This window comes from Vigna umbellata, chromosome 10, assembly GCF_029865625.1.
Source record: "Vigna umbellata cultivar VRB3 chromosome 10, Vumbellata_1.0, whole genome shotgun sequence".
NCBI lineage: Eukaryota > Viridiplantae > Streptophyta > Magnoliopsida > Fabales > Fabaceae > Vigna > Vigna umbellata.
Window position 1 is genome coordinate 15,521,960 of NC_142174.1, and position 23,532 is coordinate 15,545,491.

The 23,532-nt window shown below is 32.3% G+C and overlaps 4 protein-coding genes across 11 annotated transcripts; 1 reads left to right on the forward strand and 3 right to left on the reverse strand.

Annotated features, from left to right (window-relative positions):
* Nucleotides 1-925: 925 nt before the first annotated feature.
* Nucleotides 926-4,564, reverse strand: LOC124824428 (Tyrosyl-tRNA synthetase, class Ib, bacterial/mitochondrial). Its single transcript, XM_047296861.2, has 10 exons — nt 4,366-4,564; nt 4,134-4,281; nt 3,628-3,917; nt 3,436-3,532; nt 2,907-3,012; nt 2,745-2,827; nt 2,318-2,463; nt 2,054-2,159; nt 1,344-1,403; nt 926-1,257 (listed from the first exon to the last, which is right to left on the reverse strand). Exons 1-10 carry the CDS (start codon nt 4,446-4,448, stop codon nt 1,237-1,239), a joined length of 1,140 nt encoding a protein of 379 aa, XP_047152817.1. The 5' UTR covers nt 4,449-4,564; the 3' UTR covers nt 926-1,236.
* A 2,787-nt stretch (nt 4,565-7,351) lies between these two features.
* LOC124824426 (Pentatricopeptide repeat (PPR) superfamily protein) lies at nt 7,352-13,250 on the reverse strand. Of its 7 annotated transcripts, none has more exons than XR_015782653.1 (5): nt 12,783-13,250; nt 9,724-9,799; nt 8,335-9,532; nt 7,994-8,083; nt 7,352-7,816 (listed from the first exon to the last, which is right to left on the reverse strand). XR_015782653.1 is itself a non-coding variant. In XM_088100733.1 (4 exons), the coding sequence occupies exons 2-3, from the start codon at nt 9,724-9,726 to the stop codon at nt 8,351-8,353; spliced, it is 1,185 nt and encodes a 394-aa protein (XP_087956859.1). In that variant the 5' UTR covers nt 9,727-9,799; nt 12,783-13,250; the 3' UTR covers nt 7,352-7,816; nt 8,335-8,350. The 7 variants fall into 7 exon arrangements, 5 of the variants coding, with proteins under 5 accessions (XP_087956859.1, XP_087956860.1, XP_087956858.1 ...); XR_015782654.1 differs by having other exon boundaries at nt 7,994-8,086; XM_088100733.1 differs by lacking the exon at nt 7,994-8,083.
* A 1,230-nt stretch (nt 13,251-14,480) lies between these two features.
* LOC124824391 (RmlC-like cupins superfamily protein) lies at nt 14,481-16,977 on the forward strand. The gene is made up of 5 exons (XM_047296819.2): nt 14,481-14,810; nt 14,935-15,110; nt 15,206-15,286; nt 15,402-15,677; nt 15,832-16,977. The coding sequence occupies exons 1-5, from the start codon at nt 14,501-14,503 to the stop codon at nt 16,792-16,794; spliced, it is 1,806 nt and encodes a 601-aa protein (XP_047152775.2). The 5' UTR covers nt 14,481-14,500; the 3' UTR covers nt 16,795-16,977.
* A 733-nt stretch (nt 16,978-17,710) lies between these two features.
* LOC124824425 (putative protein phosphatase 2C 80) lies at nt 17,711-21,226 on the reverse strand. Of its 2 annotated transcripts, none has more exons than XM_088100064.1 (5): nt 21,106-21,226; nt 20,167-20,880; nt 19,631-19,955; nt 18,831-18,980; nt 17,711-18,277 (listed from the first exon to the last, which is right to left on the reverse strand). In XM_088100064.1, the coding sequence occupies exons 2-5, from the start codon at nt 20,730-20,732 to the stop codon at nt 17,981-17,983; spliced, it is 1,338 nt and encodes a 445-aa protein (XP_087956190.1). In that variant the 5' UTR covers nt 20,733-20,880; nt 21,106-21,226; the 3' UTR covers nt 17,711-17,980. The 2 variants fall into 2 exon arrangements, with proteins under 2 accessions (XP_087956190.1, XP_047152812.1); XM_047296856.2 differs by having other exon boundaries at nt 20,167-20,966; nt 21,106-21,155.
* Between the last annotated feature and the right edge of the window lie 2,306 nt (nt 21,227-23,532).

The following is a 23,532-nucleotide window of genomic DNA, read 5'->3' on the forward strand; positions in this document are numbered from 1 at the left end:
TCCGCTGTTAGTTAATTAAGAGTAATTCTAGATGCCTTTAACTATAAAACCTATACAAATTAATAATTTTATTGTATAAAATAATAAATAATTTTTTTTATCCTATCAATACATTTTAAATAAAATTTATTTCTTATTATTATTCTTTGTTCTATATTTATTTTTACACTCAATAAATTGGATGAGCACTTGTATTTTTCATTTTGAGATTTCTTTATCTCCCCCTTAGTCAGCCTTCTCAAATTTACTTTTTACTAATTCAAAACCTCTGAATGTTTTGTTGCGAATAGTTATTGATACCCGATTCAATTACTGTTACTTTCTTTTTTCAAAAAAGATTCCTATCTCTTAAATCTATTTCAAATTTACATTTTTAATATATGAAACAATTTATTTTATGAAACAATTTTTAATTAATTTTTTGAAAAAAAAAAGTACCAACATTTAGAGAAAAAAGGTGAAAAAAATTACATAAAAAGACTAGAAAAAAAAGTCTAAAACCAATCACCTCCAAAAAGGATATCTTAAAACACTACAATTGAAAAATAGAATTCTAAAAATAATTTCTATAAAATTTTATTTTAATTTAAATTTACATTGTTTTTTTACTTTAAACTACACATAACTTCGTTTCACTTTTAATGTAAATACAAAAGTGATATAAATAGTTTTAAATCATGTTTAAAAAGTCTAAGACAAGGCACCTGTAGGTATAGTAACATTAATATATTTCTCCTCTAAAACCGTTTTTCTCCGAAGCATATGCCCATTAGCATTTATAATATTTTGAAAATTACTCTCGTCATTAAATAAACATATAAAATAGCGACGTGAATAATATTTTTTTACCATAAATATCATTTAAAAATTTGAGAATTTACAATGTCACCTGATGACAATGATCCATGAACTAAGCTAAAAAAAATAGAAGTAAAAATGTTGACCTTCAAAATAATCCAGGTACAGACAGTTGCTTGTTACGCACGTCAGTATTATTTTATCGTGATTAATTAAAACTACGACATGTCTTGCATAAGAAAGCACAAATATTAAATTAACACATTATATCTATATTTCAAGTAAATGAAATACACGAACAAAAATAAAGTTACTCATTCTAAAGAGAACGACTCTGCCACATTTTACACGTCCAAAAGTGCATCACTCCATAACACGAAAACTACATGGCTGCTTGGCAAAAAATAGAATTAGCCTGAAGTCTTTTTAATCAGAAAATTACTTGGTGACCCTGTAAGCCTGCAAAGCAAAATCAAGTTTAGTGTGTGCATGTATAACAGCCAAATGATTGTATGAAGTATTTTAAATTTAAAAACAAGGCACACCTTGACCCTTTTCAGTAGCTCTTTGGCATTGCTGTCCTTCCTGAAGTGTTCCCTTACAGGCTGTGTATAGTCCAAAAAAAAAATTGAGTTTATGCCACAAACTAGAAATGAAGACAAAATGATAAAAAAAAAAAAACTTGGGTTCTCATAAAATATATGCTATAACGATATTCTGGCGTTGTACAAGCTCACAATCAATAGTGAGAACATGCTACCACTAGGATATAATATCCAGAGCCAGCCTAAACATAAGGGTAGCATCTCTGGAGTCTAATTATCAGTTCCTCTCCCATGTTGAATAAACTTAATCGAAACAAGATAGGCTAATAATTGAAGCCTATGTAAGAAGCCATTTAAGCCCAAAAGAAAAACGTCACGATTTGTACTTTGTACACATAAATCGAGAAAAGATGGATTAAACAAATGCTATGGTCATGTTTTACTTGGAGAAGCTAATGGATCAAACAGTTTAAAATATGATATTTGCAGATTGGGACCTTGCTAAAATTTCAAAACCATTAAATTATTAAATCAATATGATAATAGGATTATGAACAGCAACAGGCTTTCAGTATATATGTACCAAACCCTTCTAAAGCACTGTTCCAAAGCATTGTAAGAACACTACAACCTAGAATACATAATGGGAAATGAGATTTTAGAACTAGGAAGTTAAAAATATAGACATTAACATAATAAAAAATCATCACCTCCAGAATTTTATTCAATGACTTTGACAATGCTGGTTTGAGATCAGCAGGATGTAGCTCTCCACTTTCATAGTCTGCAATAAGCTCTTCGTAGCTTTTGAATGTCCTAGATTGGATGGATGCATGAACAAATATCAACCAAACCATTGCGCAGAAGAAAAGATAAAAATAATTGTAAAACTGACTACAAGTAAACAAAAAGATCCAAGAAACGACTACTTTAAAGGCATGTTAAGCTCAAGCAGATGAAATAGCATAACTTACTTATTCCCTCCATTATCTGCACTACGCTCCACTGTGAACTCATTAAACCAGGGTAAGATAAGGTATTTAATGTACTCCAAGCATGGGTTTCCTTCCACAATCTTTGGTGGGCAATACGCCTTTTTTATTTTCACATTCACTTCAGCCTATATCAAAATATAAAATTAAAAAGACACAATAAGTTTAATTATAAAAATAAAACGGGAAATTACAAAAAAAAGGAAGCACTGAAAAAAACATTTATCATTAAGGAACAAATAGTTATATATTGGCATAAAAAGCAGAACGACATATTTCTTCATGCTAAACATTTTATGCCCTTTTTATATTTTCACAATTTTTTTCAAAATGAAAAAAATTCATGAGCCGTCCTATAAACAAAAGAGAATGCAACTAGAAATGACAATTGATAGGCCTTTGTACTTACCTCCTCGTCTTCCATGAAAACAGAAGATGATGGATCACTTTTTGACATCTTTTCTTGCCCTTGCTGCAGACCAGGTAACATGTCTGCAAATCACCGCCAAAACACAGTTAGCCAGAGACAAAACTTAAACATACACTATTTCAAAGGATGTTCGAAGAATACGGTGTGACAAGATAATGGGCTTGTTCTTCCTCTTAATGTCATCGCAATACTCTCTAGCAAGAACATTCACTTTCCGTTGATCCATTCCCAATTGGCAGATGTCAGCCTGTTTGCAAAAAGAAACATCTATGTATTATACGATTGTTTTTTAAGCAAATTGACAACTAGTTTCAGAGGTTAGGACATAAGTAACAATAATATCTGAAGATTCAAGGATTAGAAACCCAATAACAGCACAGTATCTAAACATCCAAAGATTAGAAACCCAATAGCAGCACAGTTGAGGTTCAGAGAAGAGATCATCGACACTTGGTAGAAATAATTAACACATTATAACAATTTCCATTTTTAATGCTAGCGTTGTAACAATGACAGATCTATTTACTTCAGACGAGTTCTCTACAGTAAACTAACATCCATTGTGAACTTATAGGGAAATGTAGAATAATTTTGTAGTGATGACAAGCTAATAAAGTATACATTAACTAATCGATGCAAGCACAAATATATAGTGCAAAAAGAACTGTACCTTGAGGAAAAATATGTCCGCACACTGCATGCATGGATAGAATATCTGAGCAGCAGTCAATTCGTCCTGTTCACTTCGTCCCATTATTTGGCTACACCTATAATTCATAAAATTAAAACACAACATCAGTTCCAGTCCAAAGCCACCATTAACAAGAATAAATAGAAAGGCATTTTAGAAAGTGAAATGAACCTGATAATCCTTTTTAGATTGTTCTTCTGAGCTATATCCAACACAAGAGGCCAGTACTCATCAGCTCTGGCGTTAATCTCCTTCGAAGACCACAGAAACTCAACTTTCCCTCCCTCGACATCCATCCCAACAGCTTTCCAAATCTCAATCAAGTAACGACCAACCGTCTCAATTTTCTTCAAATCCCCTCCCATTTTATTGTTCAGCTTGGCAAACCAATCAGCAATCCATATTTTGACACGGCAACCAGCAGATGTGAGCTTGTTCACACTGATTGCTTTCATGACACCCTAAAATAATAGCATACTATGAAAAAATGAACAACAATTACGCCAGCCACACCACACTACACCTCATTCAAAAAATTCCAAAGCCTTCAACATAGAACTCAAGTAATCAACTACTCACAATCAATAAACTACTTTTTTATATGTATTTTTGTTTCCATTCTGTCAAAGTACATAACAGAAATATTAAAAAATTTATGAAAATAGATATTCACTGACCTGAGCAATGTGCATGCGTCCGGAGGGTTCAAAACCATCGTAGCAAACGGGTTCGGGCTTTTTGGTGAGGAGGTTAAGGAGTTCGTCTTCCTGAATGCATTCTTCTCCGACGCTCCTCACAATCTTAAACTTCTCTTCGGGACTCAATCTGCGAGCAAAATTAAAAATGAAAAGTGAAATGGAAACCCTAAGAAAGAATTGGGGAGAGAGAAAAAGCGGAGAAAAAACTTACTGAGGTGTGGAACTGGAGGACTGAGGGATCTGAGAATCTGAGACAGACAAAGATTCGAGGGCTTCAGAGGGTGGTTGTTCCATCTCTGCTAGTCAACGCCACAAATGGAGTTTGGATTCGAAAAAGATGATTACTCTGCTGCGGCACACTCCGAAGGAAGAAGGCTCAACGAATAGGGTGGGTGCTATCTATACACTCCTTTCTTTTTTTTATTTCTCTTTCCACATATCTATACGATTTTAATATTCCAATAATTTATTATTATTTGACTTAAAACTCAACTCTAGTTTTACCAAATAAATTTATTTTGAAAATTGCATTCAAAAAATAAAAAATCGCAATAATTGTTACAACCGAACATTTACAAATGTTTTTTTTTTAATTAGTCACAATTGACATTTATTATTCATTTTATTAAACTTTAATAAAGTGACTCGCGTAATTTTTATTTTTAAAATTTTTCTTTAAATGTTTCTTTATATAATTTTCCGAATATTTGATATTAGAACTTTGTTCACCAATATTATTCTAAGATTAAACCTTTCTATCTTCTTGACACCGCCAAACAAATTTATCTTTCTTTAAATATAAATTATATTTTTAGCCAATTTCAAATTGAATTCAACTGTTAAACATATTTTTATTTCCATAAATTTCCATAAATGTTTCTAATTTAAATAGTTTTAACTTAAGTTGGTGTAAGCAGTAAAACACTCATGTGGCTTAAGTAAGATATTAGAATTGTGATTTCTATATCTATGAACAGAGTAACACCATCTTCAAGATAGTATTTTTAATGTATAATTCATTAGAGAAAATGAGAAAAAATATGACACTGAAATGGTTTTCGTTTTCCAATAGTTCTACAGCACATGAGAAATTCAGCTTCTTCTTTTTTACTGTTACTCTTCAATCAATTTCAGTTCCTCTTTTTTCTTTAACTTTACTATTCAATGAATAGTTGTGCACCTCCCAAATTGATCTGTTTGCTATCAAATTCAACATTTTATATATTTTGTAAACTTTTTATGTCATTATTTAAGTTATATAAATATACACTTTAATTTATATTAAAAATAAGTTTGAATAAAATAAAGAAATATTAGTACGATGGAAACCTATTTAAAAAAAAAAAAAGTCATATCATATCATTATAAGCTATCTCATAGATAGACTAGTTTTTAAACGCTTGTCTTGTAAATTTAAAGATAATAGACTAATTTATTGAGATAGAAATATTTTTTAAGTTTAACTTATAAACTGGATGATAAATGTAACATTACACAAAAACAAATAAAAGTAGACACTTTATTATATAAATAAAATTTGTATTTTATAGATAAAAATATATTTTATGCAACTAAAATTATAACTTTTTTGAAAAATAATTAATTTTTAAAAATTTTATTTAGTTTTTAAAAGTTATATATATATATATATATATATATATATATATATATGGATTTGTTAACTTCGTACATTTTTTTTTAGTTGGTACATTTTAACAATGTGTACCGATTTTTAATAGAAAAAAATACTCTCATATATTATGAATTCTAAGTTTAAAGGTGAAGGATGTTTGAATAATTTTCATTCTCAAAACTAAAAAAAGCTCAAACCCTTACACATTTTCCATTCTTCTCAATCCTTTCTCTTTTACTCAAACATTTTCTTTATTATCCCTACTATAGCCCCAACTGAAAAAAATCAGAAACAATCGACTAACCTTAATCCACCTTCTTCACTTATCCAATTTGTTTCTAAAATTTAGAAACAAAATTTAATAATAATCCGAAGAGAAAAAATATAACACAACTCTTCAATCAAAAATCAACATCAACATCAACATCATCAATTATTTTGTTATTAAAGTGGAAAACAAATGAACGAACAGAGCAAGAGCAACAAATTGCGGTGTCTAGTTGTTGTGTGTGGGTGAGAAAGAGTATGTAGATGAGAGAGAAACAAATTGGATAAGTGAGGAAGGTAGATTAAGATTAGACGAGTGTTTCTGATTTTTTTTTCAGTTGGGACAACAGTAGGAATGACAGAGAGAAAATTGGAGTGAGAGATGAAAAAGAAAGGATTGAGAAAAACAAGTGAGGTGAACAAGAATTTGAGTTTTTTTTAATTGAGAATAAAAATTATTCAAATACCTTAACCTTAAAACTTAGAATTCATAATATATGAGAATATTTTTATCTATTAAAACTTGATACTAAAATGTGCTAACTAAAAAAGTTAGCAACCCACCCACGCGTGTGTGTAAAATATATTTGAATACATAAGAACTTTTATTTAAACTAATTGACCTAATGTCAAGTTTAACTCTTTTTATTTCTCCATTTCAACTACTAATGTTAAACTTAGTTTTTTGTGTAGGTTTTTATCGTGTAATTCTTCAATAATATTATTTAACGAAATATTAATTGTTTCAATTGGTAATACTCAATCTTTCTTTTAATTTGAATTTAATAAACATACAAAATAGTCCAAAAATTAAATAATAATAATAGCAGTAGTAAATAAAAACATTAAAAAAAATAAATATATACAGAACAAAATAAAAAAATAAATTAACTACCAACTAATCAAAATAGTTTACAAGATAAAAATTACAAATTCTAATATTAAAGTACTAGAAAATAACTTCAAACACAAATCCTAGCAATTAGATTGAGTATTTGAATCCACGTCTGTCTCTTAATTTTAAAGCCATTTCTATTTTTAAAAGCGGGAATGAAAAAACTTATTCTGTAAGAATATTGTTTTGAAAAAAAGCTTCCAATTCTTAAAATAAAAACCAAATCTTTTTAAAATTGTTTTTTTTTTCTAATTACAATTTTACATTCCTCGTTTTTATTTGCATCTTCCATTCCTATTCGAAATAACAACGATTTAAAGTTGTCACAAGAGTTTTAAAAAACTAAACAAAACCAACTACTTGCTTCTTGAGAGCTAACTAATAGAAACTGAATTTGAGAGATTGCTTTTAATGAGGTTCACTTCTACTATTGATGAATGTCATAACAAGCATCAAACTACCTCAATAATGTCATCCAAGATCACATCAGTATGTTAATGAGGTACACAAGAAAACCCAGGAAGATCAAAGGAATCAAACAGAGCGTTGATCCGCAACAAGCATTCAGAAACAGAGTAGGAGCCTTTTATGATGAACTTAGCACAAAATTTTGGAATTCGAAAGAATGATGTATCAGTGTATCTTACCCCCAAGCTACCAAAAGTGTGCAACAAACTACACAAATGAGATACTCAAAAAGTGAAGCAAGGAGCCAAAAGAGCAGAAGCTGATCCCTATTGTCTCCGTTGAATGTTTGATTACGCCACAATCGCCACAGCATCATATAGGAAACACTATTGCGTTTCTTGATTCAACACAAATTGGTCAAGTCTGTCTCCTTAGATCACAGCTTCTACTTCTTGCTTCCTAGTTCATCACGTTTCACAGAAACAAAATGAGATGTAACCAAGAGTCAATCGAGTTAGGGTCACAGGAACTGAGGTAAGGATTAGGGCCAAGTTAGTCATGCCTGATCACCATGAACTTAAGGTCATGATCCATGCCCAGAAGCCTAGAACTAGAAAATTGATTGAGAAATGAAACCTGATAAGGGTTCTTGTATACATTCCATATAGGAGTCAGATCCTACTTAGTCTTGTGAAACAGTTAGATCTCCGTAACAGATTCTGTTAACTGCTAGTAGAATTTCAGATTGAGGGATGTCAAGTTATTGAAGTGGTGAAGAAATCATTAACAGTTAAAAAGCTAATTAATAATTTAGGACAAGTACATTCATACTCGAAAATGAGGCTTACTATCAAGAAGTAAACAACTACCTGTCGAACCCCTTTTAGCAAATTTTAATAGGCCAAAAATAACAATATATAACATAAAGGAAGAAAACAGTCTGACAAATCAGTAGAAGAGTTAAGACAAAAGCTTACATGGTATGAAAAATAGTTAAAATGGTCTCTGCGGGGCTTTCTTCCCAAAAATCGCCTCCCAAACAGAGGGTGAAAATGGTGTTTTCTTGTCCAAAAACTGCCTAACAGATTTCTCATCAAAAGCAAAGCCCTTTTTAGTTAATGTTTTGATAGCATCTTTAGCTTCTTCAACCCCTTTTTCCTTGCAGAAACCATCCACCAGGCCTACAAAAGTTGTCACATTTGGTGAGTGGCCCGCTTCTAACATCTCCACACAAAATTCAAAAGCATCCTGTAATCTTCTACACTTGTAGAGTCCTTGTATAAGGACTGTGTAACTGAAAGCATTGGGAGAAATGCCACTACTCTGCATTTTCCTGAAAATCCTTTTCGCATCATCAGCCTTGTCGACCTTTGTGTATCCCTCCACTACTGCTGTGTATATGACAATCTCTGGAATGGTTCCCTTCTCCCGCATCAAACCAAAAAGTTTCAAGGCTTCTTGAACCAGACCATCTTTACATAGACCATCGAGCATAGCCACAGCATTAGGGATAAGGCCAGTCTCCTTCATCTTCTTGAATATCTCATCGGCATCTTGTGGCACAGGCTCCTGAGCCTTTGAATTGGAATCTGACCACTTTGCTTCTTCAGATTGCACGCTTGCTGCAACCTCTGACTGATTCACTGTTTTGTCATCAAAAGCAAGCTTGAATTTGTCAAGGAAACTGTCTCCTGATTGCCCCAAGTCCCTATTTGTTTCTGCCCCATTCGTGCCCTGAAATGCAAGATCAATTTTGGAAGATTTATTTGAGTTGTCCAAAGCACCAGGCGCACCATGGCTATCATCAAATCTTGGAGGAAAGGAAACTCTCCCTGATTCTCGAAAACGTGGAGGAGGCTGATTAATTGGCTTCCTACTTCTCAAAGGTCTACTTGGAATTGAATCTGACAATCCCTGTTCAACATTATATGCCTCATGGTTTCGGTTACTACCATTGTCTTCAAAACTTGAGTCTGGCTGTTGACGAAGAAAATCATCACGTTCCCCAGTAGTATATTTGCTTCTGCCACTGAAATCATCAGTAAAGCTAAAATGGCGCACAATCTCAACCCACGGTGGCAGATGCTGTTTGGAACGTGGAAGGGAAAGCAGTTTTTCAATCCGGGAGGAGGATACAAGTTTATGAACCCCCCTTACAGATGCTGCCATGTGAACCTGTTCATGAATTGCACCAAGCATATAGTTAACAGCATCACCAAATTAAAGAATAAACATAGCAAAAGGATAGGCATGCTTGATGGATACTGAGATGATCAAATTAAAAACAACAAATTAACATATCAATCAGTTGGTAATGGAAAAAAAGAATGAAGTGATATTATCATTATAAAGTATCCGTAATTTACCATCTGTCTTGTATTCAGTATTCAGCTCCCTTCAACTAGTATTAAGTGAAAGCAACTCTCAAAATCTACAAGCCACCTAAATTGAACGAAGAATAGAATTAAATCATCCAACAGAGGCAATAATCAAACCGGGAAAAGATAAAAAAAGAAAACGAAACCAATGTCAATGCTAGAAATGAAACAAAACAATAGAGTAATATTGCAAAGTGTAGAAATGTAAATTTTCACTTTCGCTAGCGTTCTAACTAAGAAAACAAATAGTGCACCATAAAAACAGAAGAAAGAATTTCAAACTTATACAGTCCATTCATTGACAGATTGTGTTAGGTTCCTTTGTTCAGGAGACCAAACAGAACACACTCTTCTCACAATAATACTCGAAACAGCAAAAGATGAAAGTATGTGTATGTATATTATTGAATCTGTAATGTATATAACAAAGAAAATACAAGTAAATGTTCCCCCAAGGAAGCCCTCCCTTCTTCCTCCACTAGCCAAATGGTCCAGTCTAAACCCAAAACAAATATTTGATCCCCTCCTCAGCCAACTCCGGCCTTTATTTATACTCTCTCTCCCCCTAACAAACTTTCCCGCTATTTAATTCCCTATCATTAACTCTCTACTGTTTGGTATTATCACTTTATACCGTTCGGCTTTTCACTCCCTCCTCCCTTGCAACCGCCGTTCGGTATTATCACTTTATACCGTTTGGCCCTCACTCAACATCACCGTTCGCACCTTACTTCAACATTACCGTTTGATCCTCCTCTTTTATTCCTCCTCTCATATACTTTTAACTTCCTAACATTATGTCACCAATATCCTGACACAAATAACAACCAATATAGCCCTTAAACATATTAGCTTACCCTTGCATCAAGACTACTGTAGACACAACTAGGGAACACAGAATACATACCATACCAGGACATAACCATGCATAATACAACACTCAAATCAAAAGACTCGAGACAGTGGAGATTAACATTCATAACAGAATTCCCAATTTCATGACAACCAGATCATTACATCACAACATGGCAATCTAAATACCATTCAAGCATAGAATCAGTCAGAGGAAGCAATTCATATCATGAAACACCAAAACAACCAGAATCAAGCCGAATTTATAGGGCTAAACATCTTCCCCTCCCCTGCATCGCATAGGCTCGAGGGCTTACTGCCTCTCATAGTCTGAAGAGTGCCCCTTTCCACTGCCTCACACAGGCGAAAGAAGTATCCTAAACTCAAGGGCTTCACACCCAACTCTCTAGACCACTTCCTAACCCCGGGGTACTCTCATAGTCTATCCATACCAACCTCACTTGGACATTACTAACTTTATCTTTCTTAAGAATTCACCACACCTAAATAAATAACTTGAGTGCAAAAGATATCCAATATGGCAATCAATTCAATCAAAGCGATGTCAAAACAGCCATATAGCACCAATCCAAAGATTTATAATCATTTATACCACACATGAACAATTTCGTATACTTGTACATATATCATACAAAATCTGCAATTAATGTAATCTCTACAAACAGCCGCATATCACATCTAACAGTTTATAATGTTGTACCAAACATCAAAGGAAACTTATCACAATCATTATTTAAGATAAAGTCCATAACCATCACACCCAGAAGTAATTTTGTAACCTAAGGCAACACCAAATAATATTCATCACAAGTCCAACACTCAAACAATCCTACAACTTCTCGGTCCAACAATAACTCTAAGACATCAAAATACATGCAACAACAATTGTACACACATATCCAAGCAAATCCAGCTATCTCATCATCTCACATAGTCCAATAATCACAACATCAAGAAGTATATTCAAAAGACTTATAATCATTACACAGCAGTATTAACAATTTTAATACTTAAGCAACATCACACAAGTCTTTAAAAGTCTATGATTTACTCTAGCAGTCGTAAACATTAATCATTATACAATCTAATTGAACTACCACATCTGATAGCATCATATTATCTAAACCGTTAGCTATTTTTCATATTGATTAAATTCATATAACAGCCGGATTCTATGCAAACTGATAACACACGACAACAATACAGCAGTTGCAAAAAATACAGAATTCTGAAACAGCAAGACTTTTTGGCAAATTTAAGTAATTTATATAGATTTTATAACAGCAAAGAACAAAGTGTTATATATAGATTTTGTAACAGCAAAGTTTTCTGGTGTAGAAACAGTAATTAAAACAGTGTAAAAACAGCAATAAATTGACGTATGTTAATAGCGCAGAACAGCAGGGATTCATCACTTTTTAATCAGCTTAAAATAGTGCAAGATAGCAATGAAAACCACAAGGCAGCAATGAACACCCACCTTTTTAAATCAATGACTCATACTTAACATCTCACAAGAACACTGGCACCTGTTGCTTTCACGACACCATGCTACCAACTAGTTTTACATTCAACAATTAGCACCACTGACAAGACACAGCCCCCTACCAGAACTATTATTTAAACGGTCCAAACCAATTTTCATTACTTTAACCCCAAAGAAAAAGATTCCTACAGCTTGATTAAAATATTAAACAATTCCAATAAAAAAAAACAAGCTTTTTCCTTTTTAAAACAATATTCTAATAACTTAATCCATGTAAATAATTATCATATAAAACAGAGAAAAAAATGGCAGTAGCACCGCATAGGCCAAACAGAATTATTTACAGCAACCAAAAGACAACTGGACAGCACTACAACAAGAATTCAACTCTAGTAGATAATGACTAAAGTGGTACGATCAGTATAACAAATAATGTTTTCAAACCAGAGATAATATTACACATTTCAATAGCAAACACATGCTCCCAGAGAGATTAATTCCATTCAGTCCAGCACACATACAACACCTATGGTTCTAGCATTACCATTGCACCAAAAAGAAGAGCAAATACAACATCCACTCATCGAAATCATCACATCAAATTTACCATAATCAACCAGCACAAATGACATTACATCTCATACATACAAACCAGGATTTGAAAGCAACACAGGTTAACCATCCATACCTTATCCAATCCTTCCTTTCTTACTGGAGCCAGCTTCCTAACGTTCCCTCCCCTTTCTCGTCGCGTCTCGCGTTCTCTCTCAATCCTCACTCTGTTTTTCACTCAAATAGGAATGATGGTGTGTTATTTCACTCCTCCTACCTCCCAATCCTTAAATACCGCACTCACCCTCACTTCCACTCGAAAACTCTGTATGCCCTTACCTAGGATCCCTTTCGCGCCTCCTCACGGTCATTCTAGCGTCACAACTCTTTTTCTCTTCCCTTGCGTTACCATTCCCGAAATAAATCTACCCTTGGTCTCCCCTCAACCCACATTCCTCTCGATTTCTAGGGTTTGGTCCGAAAAAGGAGAAAAAAATTGAAGAAGAGGATTAGGGTTTCGTTCTCACTCTCCTGGTTTCTCAGACTCTCTCGTCTTCTCTCACGTTCTCGCGGGCTGAAGCCCACTTCTTTTTGTTTAACAAAAGCACACGAGAAAACTAAACAAGACACGTGAGAACGTACATACCACCGAGCTTATTTAATATCATATCTTTTTTTATTTTTCTTTAGTTTATTTTTATTTTTTTTACAGATTTTATATTTCACAGTCAAATAATTAAATTTAACATACCACAAAATCATATACACAATTTATTTTATCTCACCACAACTAACTTTAAATAATAAATATATGATAATTAATAAAATATACTCTATTTTATTAATTGACAATTTTCCAATCACAAATTCAAAAACACATTACACAACCTTCCTTCTTACAAACTCGAAAATATAATATTTTTTGTGTTGAATAAAACCAAAGTTTAAAATTTTTTCACTCTTATAATTTAGTTTTATCACACGCATAACAATAATATTTTATTTTTACCGTATTATAAACTCGAATAATTGTTTTGGGAATTCGTTTCATTCTTTTAAACTATTTTATGAAACAGTTTCTAAAAATGAGTTTTTAAAGAATAAAATTTAGGAAATAAAATGAGACGCTATAAGAAAGAACAGAACAGAAGTTAAAAAACTAAAACAGCTCAAATATGTTCTTATTTGTGTTTTAAATTTTAAAAATAAATGTATGTTCGAAAAATATTTTATCAAACATTTTTTTTTGTTTTAAAAAAAACAAGAAGAAAAAACAAATGGACTAGTTTAAATGTAAAGTTCTCACATGTAAAATTGCAAATTACGGTTATAGTAGAAAAAAAGAAGATAGGAGAGAAAATACCAGAGAACTTATAATGAGAAAGCGATTATTTTATACGTAATTATATTAATATCGTAATATGTTTCAAATAGAATTATTAATTTATAATTATATTATTAAAATAGAAGAGGGCAAATGCTTAAGACATTATTTTCATTGCTGGGTTATATTCAAAGTTATGACTATTTAAGTAGGAAAATAGTGGTGGTTTTACCCAAATTTTATCTTTGACGTTGATTTGAAACTAAATTTTAATAATTAAATATTACACTAACTTAATAAAAATAAATATAAAAAATATAATAAGAATTATCATAGATTCGTAGTGATCATTCTGGAGTGTTTGGAATTTTGCGATGCAGAGAGACATACCTAAGAAACTGCCATCTGTATAAAAGTGCGTGACGTGTCTGAAAAACAAGACACGTACCTCAAAATACTAGCCACCTTGTTCTATATAGAGCCACCTTTGCTAACTGTGTAATCATAGTTTCCCTCCAAAGTCCCTCATTATGTTAACAATGGAGCCTCAAAGAAAAGCTTTGGCATTATCTTGGATCTTGATCTTCTTCCTTTCCATTTCCCTGTGTGGGGTGAAGGCATCAAGTGAAGGTCACCATGGCGAGCCTCAAGAGGGACCTGTGGTGACGAAGGATCAGAGAAGGACATTACTTGCCACTGAGTTCGGACAGATAACCGCCCTTGACATCAAGGAAGAACCAGATAAACTTCCTTACCATCTTCAGTTCATCACATTGGAGCCAAACTCGCTATTTCTTCCTGTGCTTCTACATTCAGATATGGTCTTTTATGTTCATACAGGTGTATACCTTTTAATTGTCTACATTATATTCACATAGTATGCAAGGTTTTCTTCCATTTTTTGCCATATACTGCTTATCTAATCCAAATTAATGTCAACACTCTAATCACACTGTGGCTTCAGGGAGTGGAAAGCTGACTTGGGCACATGATGATGATACTGGCACGATCCCTTTACGCGAAGGAGATGTCAGTAATCTCAATGAAGGATCTGTTTTCTATATACAGAGCGACTTAGAGGCTGAGAGAAGGAAACTCAGGATCTATGCAATGTTAACCAATACAGAAGACAATACTTATGTAAGTGCTACACATGTATTCTTTTTCATTGAGCTTAGACGGAAAGTTAAGGTTTGTTTGCTGTTATTCGTGTTAATTATTAACCACGAATGCAGAATCCATCAATCGGTGCTTACTCAAGAATCGACCAACTGGTCAAGGGCTTTGATAAGAAAATCATGCAAGCAGCTTTAAAGGTATTGCTATAGCGAAACACTGTGCAACTGTGGAAGTACGTAAATCGTAATAGAACTGCCTTTTATAGGGATTGTTGTGTACTAACGACAAAATTACAAATTATGAATTTTGAAGGTACCGGATGATTTGATAGAAGAAATCATCAACAAGAAAAATACGCCAGCTATAGTGCATGCGGATTCAAAGAAGACGAATATTGTCCAGACACTGGAGGCTTCATTTCTTAGGAAAATTGTGGGTGTTGGGTCCAACGCTCTCGAAAAATACAACATCCTTGATCATGAACCTGACTTCAAAAATCGTTATGGTAGGAGCGTAGCAATATCCAAAACGCAACTAAAGTCATTGAAGCGAACGAACATTGGATTTCTTATGGTGCATTTGAACGAGGTTAGTGATTATAACTAGGACAAAACTACGTAAAACGCTCGGTTCTTAACCGGTTTTGGAACGAACAGTTTTTACAAACCGGTGGAACTGGTTTTTATTATTGTGCATGCTTATGAAGTTGTATGAAATTAATTTCCAATCTATAAAATTGAAGGGATCAATAATGGAGCCTCATTGGAACCCAAAGGCAGCAGAGTTGGCAGTGGCAGTAGAAGGGAAAGGCATGGTCCGAGTGGTAAACGGAAGCAGCAATGAAGGTGATACAGAAAGGCAAAGCATGAGGTTTAAGGTTAACGCGGGTGATGCTTTTGTGGTGCCTAGGTTTCATTCAATGGCTCAGATGGCATTCAACGATGAACCGTTTGTTTTTCTGGGCTTCAGCACTTCAGCGAAGGACAACCGTCCTCAATTTTTGACGGGAAAGGGATCTGTGCTTCACAATCTGGACAAGCATATACTGGCTACCTCTTTGGGTGTGAGTGACAGAACCGTTGACGAACTTCGGCGTTCTCCCAGAGATTCCATCATTTTCGCGTGCTCTACCTGCGCAGAGGAAGAGGAGAGTACAATGAAGGAGGAAGAAAGGGAGATAAAAAGAGAAGAGGAGGAGGAGAGAAAAAGAGAAGAGGAGGAAGACAGGAAGAGAGAGAGAAAGAGGGAGAGAGAGGAAGTGGAAGCCAAAAAACAACAAGAAGAGAGGGAAAAGAAGCGTGAGGAGGAGGAAGAGAGGGAGCAAGAAGAAGGTGGGAGAGAGAAAAAAAGGGAAAGGGAAGAAGTGAGGGAGAGGGAGGAAGAAGCAGCTAAAAGGCAACAGGAGAAGAGGGAAAAGAAAAGAGAGAAAGAAAAGGGAGAAGAAGCAGAAGAAGCCAAGAAAGAGCAAGAAAAGAGGGAAATGAAGAGACAAGAGGAGGACCAAAGCGAAGGAAAAGAAGAAGAAGATCCGACATGGTGGGAGAGACCGAGGAGAGAGAAGGGGAAAGGATCAGGAGAAGAAGTAGCAGAACAGGAGCAAGAACAAGCCAAAAGACAACAAGAAGAAAGGGAGAAAAAAAGAGAGCATGAGAGTGATCCTGATCACTTTGAAGGAAGGAGAGCTTTGAAAGTCAGAAACCTTTGATTTCGTCTTGAGTCTTGGGCTCTAGCTCCTCCTATGTATTACAATAAGAGCTTTTTTGTTTTTGTCTTTGTTCCCTTTAGCATCCGTTTGTGTTTTATGCCTTGTTGTTGCAAAGTTGAAGACCAAGACCAATGTTTCACGAAGCATGTTGAAGATGATATGAATAAGTTTACTTTCTCTAAATGGAGGCGTGCTCCTTCAGACATGTGTATAGATTTATAAAATAACCCTAACAACTTTTTAAGCATTACAATATGTTATTCATATAATTGTATAACAAAATCTATCATAGCTATTTATAGATGATAAGATATTAATGTTAACTGCCCTGTGGAATCTTTATTTTGAGTTTTTTCTATAGTTTAATTTTAACAATGTTATAACTATTTCTTACACATATATTTATCATATTTTGTTTTAAATGCGCTTTCGAAATATTGAGCAAGTTTGCGTTACACTCTCAAGTTACATTTGGATCAATGGGAAGAGAATAGATAAATAAAAACAAAATTGAAAGAAGTGAGCTGAAATGATGAAATATAATTTCTATTTCATTATTAAGAGGTTATCATAAATAAGACAAAATTTCAACATATTCCTCTTAAGTTAGGAACAAACAAAAATAAATGTAAAGAGATATTAGTTGCACTAGTTTCTATTATATATCATCCTTATTTTATACACATTTCATTCTGTCAAAAGGAAATAGAAAATTAAAGATAAATAATGAATGAGATAGAATAATTTTCATTAGTTTCTATTATATCTCATAATCATTTTGAGAATTTTAAACAATGGAACACAATACTACTACATTTCATTCTCCACCACAAAGCATGGCCAAGGAACAACAGTTGCATGTGCCCCAACTAGCACTTGATAAACCAAAAGAAAAGTACCATACTTTGCACCCTGCTCAAGCTCAATTCACTAAATTCTGTGCATAGGTTTTCTTGTTCAGTCCATAATATTTAATTGACAATTTCATGGAGGAAAAAAAGGAAAGCAATTGAGTTGTCTTTTCCAAATTCTTACTGTATACAAAGAAAGGAAGTAAAGCCGCAATGACCCTTTTGTAGTAACAAGATTTACCAGGGTAGCAGAGCAACTCAGGTTTGAGAATACAAATAGGAGTTCATTCAGTTTGAAAAGTGAATGGCCACGTAGAACAAAAATGGCCAAAAACTCACTCGGTAAGTGAGCCAGATATGTATGAGACAACAACAGTTATGTCATCAAGTTTGCCACCATAATAACGGAAGCCCGCCTCCTGAGCAGCAGTAGAAAATGGTGTCGGCCTGCTCGGGTCCAGCGCTCGCTGACGAGCCAGTGCTGCTATCTTCTGAGCAGTTACTTGGGGCTCTAGTCCAGCCCTAATTGCATGTACAACAACTGCAGTGATCTCACTATTGTACAGATTGTCAAATAAGCCATCTGTTCCAGCAATGACTACATCTCCAGAAGCAACGGGTATGGTAAAAACCTGAATACATTATAGCAAAACGATATGCTGAATTTCTTTTACTTTCATAAAGTCACATAATTAAGAGAAGAACATCAAACTTCATCTTTCGTTAGGCATCTTAAGGAATAATACTACCACCACATTGAAGGGAGAAACGAAAAAATGATCTATCAGACAATGTATTTGCTTTATATAGGTGGATGTGGAATAAATAAAATCAGAGCTGAGAAAAACATGAAATGCAGATCATCTTATAATCGACCACTGTAGGGAAAATGTGAATAGGATGCATCTTATTTTCATTTTTCACCCTTTCTACCAAGTACTGTTTAACAAAAATCAAAATCTCTCAATTTTCACACCTCTCCATAATTCACCTTTCCTACCAGCATGCCCCAAGTCTCCCCAAGAAATATTTGCACAAAAATAACTACACAATTTTCACCCCTGTACCATGAATCGTATCAAGTATTAGTAGGGAGACAAATAAGCCTTTAATGTCCCTGCTGGACGTGAAAGCAAAGCCAAATAAAATAAAATCTCATTAACAATGTTGGTGAGTGTACTTTACCTCCGCAGAGCTCGGTAGATCGCCTCCATTGCCACTCTCCAACTGATATGTGAAATTGAAGTCATGTTGTTGAACAGGGGACTGGAAAATAGTGCATCCATCTCTAACCACAATAAATCCACTGTCGCCCAAATTAATAGCATGTAGTCCCTGGACCAAGAAACCAACAACCAAGAATGAAAATAAATCAGTTTGTTACATTGTCCTTTTATACCAGCTCAAAAATCTACTCCACCAAATTTACTAGTAACAATAATTTCAGTCCATCAAGTGGCAGCTAAAACACCAATTGGACATTGTATATAAGAACTTGAGACTTAAGAGCTGTTTATGGAATATTTAAGAATAAGCATCTGCAAACATGATCATATGTATGCTATTATTATTGCAGAGCAGAACGCACCAAATAATAAAGAAAAAGCTGGTTAGAAGTCCCATGCTTTTAAGTCCATTTATAAGCTGAAGCAAGTTATCTTTTGACTTTAAAATAGCTTGGTGGGAGACGTGTTCAATTGGAAAGTTATTGTAATCTTCAGCCCGATTTGGTACTGTACTCAATATTACTTCAAATGACACGCATTTCTATACAGGATAATTGCTGGCATAATGCATTATACCAGACAACAATTTCCATTATACCGGACAGGTAAAATTGTAGAAAACTTTAATGTTGATGCATATGAGAAGAAAGCTAAAAAACTAATATTCAGTAGGCATAAAGCATGGGTGATGTTTAAGTTCACTCACAAGAGGACAAGACTATTCTTCTTTACAAAGTTCAGAATGAGAAAATTGAATACCTTATCAGTAAGGGCAACAATACAAGCTGTTGATGAACCCTTAGCCTTTGTATTTGAATGAGCCTTCTCTAACACCCTTGTTGGATTAAAAGAACCTTGGGGCTCCTCTTGAATTGCTCTCACTGAATTGGATATAAGTTCCCGGGAAAACAGTCCTGAATTAACACCAACGTCAGCCCAGCCACCTACACCATCAGCAACACCAATTGCATGTTCATCTGCGCAAATAAAATGAGCATCCTCTCCTCCTGTCTCCTCCTTATCCGGATGCGGTAGATAACATGATCCTGACAACATCTTCAAGGTCTTGCCACCAACAGTAGTTCTGAAATTAATAATCCCCAATACTCTAGATAAGTATCAGCTGTCAGAAATATAGATAATTTTGTAAGTATAATCTTCTACTAACAACCTATTAGCAAAATTTGACTCTTGCCAAGCTTCATTCATGGAAATGAATTTGATATCACATTATGTTATTTAAAAGTAATTCACGCAGAAACAGAATTCAGAATAAAAAGAACATGATCACGTACTCGTCAGGTGAAAAAGAGGAATTTGCAAGCTGTTCATCGGGAGGGCTGCCATCAAAAGAGACAGCACGAGCAACCCCAGCTGATGGGCAAGCAGAAGTAGAGGTAGAGAAACTCTTGAGCCATGCTCCATGAAGCAAACTGGAATCCCGGATCCTCCAATTACCATCAAAAGTAGAACTACCAAAACTCAAAGAACCAAACGAAGGTTGTGGTCTCCTTAGATTCCCGCTACCCCTTACGCAGCCTTTAAAAGTTTTGTCTTTTAAGTACACAACAGCAGGCTTTGTGAAGTCTAGCACACTATCACAACCTGAGATTAAGCCATTAACATAAACACCTCCCAGCACAGCATTGCAATGGGAGGCAGTAGTCATTGATTTTTTGATAAGCGTGTGGCTTGAGGAGCAATGAGTTGAACCGGGCAAAAAGAAAGTTGAATACAGTGAACAAAGAGACAAGCCTGAACTTCTATACAAGGATGCCGGTATCCCTTGTTGCCTAGTCAATGCTTCCCGAATGCAACAATAAATGGTAGCATTCGGCCTTGAGAAAATGCCAGGAATCATCTTAATCCCTTGTACAAAACAACCTTAATTCAGTTTCCCCCTTGAAGAAGAGAGTGGATCTTTGCCTGTGATTTGAATTAAAAAATAGCATTCCTTTTTTCGCTTCCCACTAAACCTTACTTTGGAAGAAATGAATCACACCCAGATTCTGAAACATGGAAATTTGAACAAATATTATTCAAAGTTTCCAACTTCATGGAATGATTCACCCAACCAGATTGTAAAGAACAGGTACTAAATAATCGGACCAAAAGAGAATACACAAAGTGAAGGGTTCAGCAATAATGACAGAGTAAAATCAAATTGATTGAGACAAAAGGAAGAATGCATAAAAATGTAAAGACTAAGTTTGAAGAATTAAATTGATTCTTACAGCTTACGAAATGGCGCTTTAGTCTTCCATTGTGGGTGTCACTTGTGCCCAACTCCACAAAAACCTAAAATGTGTAGGGACACAGTTTTAAGTTTAACGCTATCACATTCCACTCATTTCTTCTTCTTTTTAATTTTTTTTTATTTCCTCCAGAATAAAGGAAAAACAGTTACCTGTTTTTTTTTTAAAATAAAAACACTATGGATCCTTATTTTTTAAGATGGTAACAATAAGAACTTTTTCGTTAATTATATATTCATAATATTAAATATTATCATGTTTTTTATTGTGATTTTTTATTTGTTTTTCTAATTGTCTTTTAAAAATTTAAAACTTATTTATGAATGTGAAGTTATTGGCTAAATTTTAATTTAGTCTTGTATTTATTATTTTGATTCAATTTAATTTTAATTTATTTTTTAAATTGAATAATTTTGTCTATTCAAACTAAATTCAAATTTTATATAAATATTATAATAATATTTTTATTAAAATTGATATTGTTATTAAATATTTTTAATAAAGTTAAATTTATTTAAATTTATATTTTACAATAAAATTTATTTTAAAATTTTAAATATATTTATGTTGACATTTTATTACATCAGATTTTAATTTTTTTTATTTGAGTATACATTTCAAATAATTGTATATAAATTTTTAAATTTATATTTCAAATATTTATATAACATTATATATCAATAATTTATATACAAACTAGAGTTGGTTTAAAATAATAATTTATAAATTTTAATGTAAAATTTTAAAATAACTTAAAATAATATGTTTAAGATCTTAAAATAAAATTTAATGTAAAATATAAATTTAAATAAAATTAAAAATATTTAATAAAACATCAATTTTTATAAAAATATTATTATAACATTCATATAAAAAATTAAATTTGATTTTAACTTGAAAATAAACAAAATTAAATGATTGTTAATACTCACTTAACACATAAAAAAATTACATTGAGATTAAGAAAATAAATTACATAATACTCACTTAACACATAAAAAAAATTCATAAAAAATTAAAATAAAAAATCACAAACCGACATATTTATCGTTGTTAATATAAAATAATAAAAATAACCTAATTTCTATACATTTTAAAAAATAAAGACATTAAACTAATCATATGAAAACTTATTTAAGATATTTAAATAAATACGAAAGTCAACTGCAAATATTTTAACCTCATCTATTCGATTTAGGGTTTAAGATTTATTCTTATTCTAATATTGAAAAATGCTTTTGAAATTTCAATTAAATATGTTAAACTATAATTAAAATTAAATAATTAGGTACTGATCAAAATATAAAAAACTCTATCAAATAAATGATAAATTAAAAATAAATGAAAAATAAAAGAATAAAGAATGAAGTAGTTTAAATGAAGATAAATTGAAAGAAAATGAATAAAAAATTATAATTGATTAAATTGTTGTGATAATATATATATATATATATATATATATATATATATATATATATATATATATATATATTAAATTGATTAAATAATAAAGTAGAAAAATGTTCTTAATGAAAATTTAATGAGAATGAATATGAATAGAGATGAAAAGATAACTAATTATGAAGTAATTATTTTATGAAATAAAAAAATAAAATTAAATCTGTTTAAATAACAAATTACAAAAAATATCTAAATTTTTTTGGCACACCAATTTGAAAAATTAAAATATAATGAAAATAATTTACTATTTAATTGATTGAATTTAAAGTTTTTCATAAATTAATCACCAGATATTAAAATAAATGACTTCACAGAATATAAAATATAAAAATTAAAATTATATTTATTTATTATTATATTTTATTTAAATATTTATTATATTTTAATAAAAATAAATATTTTATTACATTTTGTTTAACCCTAATTACTAATGAATTATGTATCTCATTTAACTTATCATGTTTCTCATTTATACATTAATATTAGAACCCTATTAGTGAGTTTCTTTTTAATTTAATTTATTATAGAAGCTATAAGTAAAAAGTATTAAGTTTTTCATTATTTATATTTTTGTTTCGTGGGATGTTATTATTTAAGTAGGTGTGTGAAGATGTATTTGTGAATGTTAAAGAGAAGCTGTAAGAATCAATTCTAAATGTTTAAAGAGGGATTGAAATTGATTCTTTGTGGTGTTAAAAAATTGATTCTATTTAAATGGAATATAAACCTCACTTTTTTTATTTCAATATAATCCTATAATTCTTAATTTTTTTATATATAAAGTAACATTTCATTAAAACTAACATAATTTTATAATAACACTAATAATATAACTTAATAATCATAATGATTATAATATTAATAATAATAGCAATAAAATGAATAATAAATATATTAATAATAATTAAAATATTAATACTAATTTTAATAAATAATAATAAAATT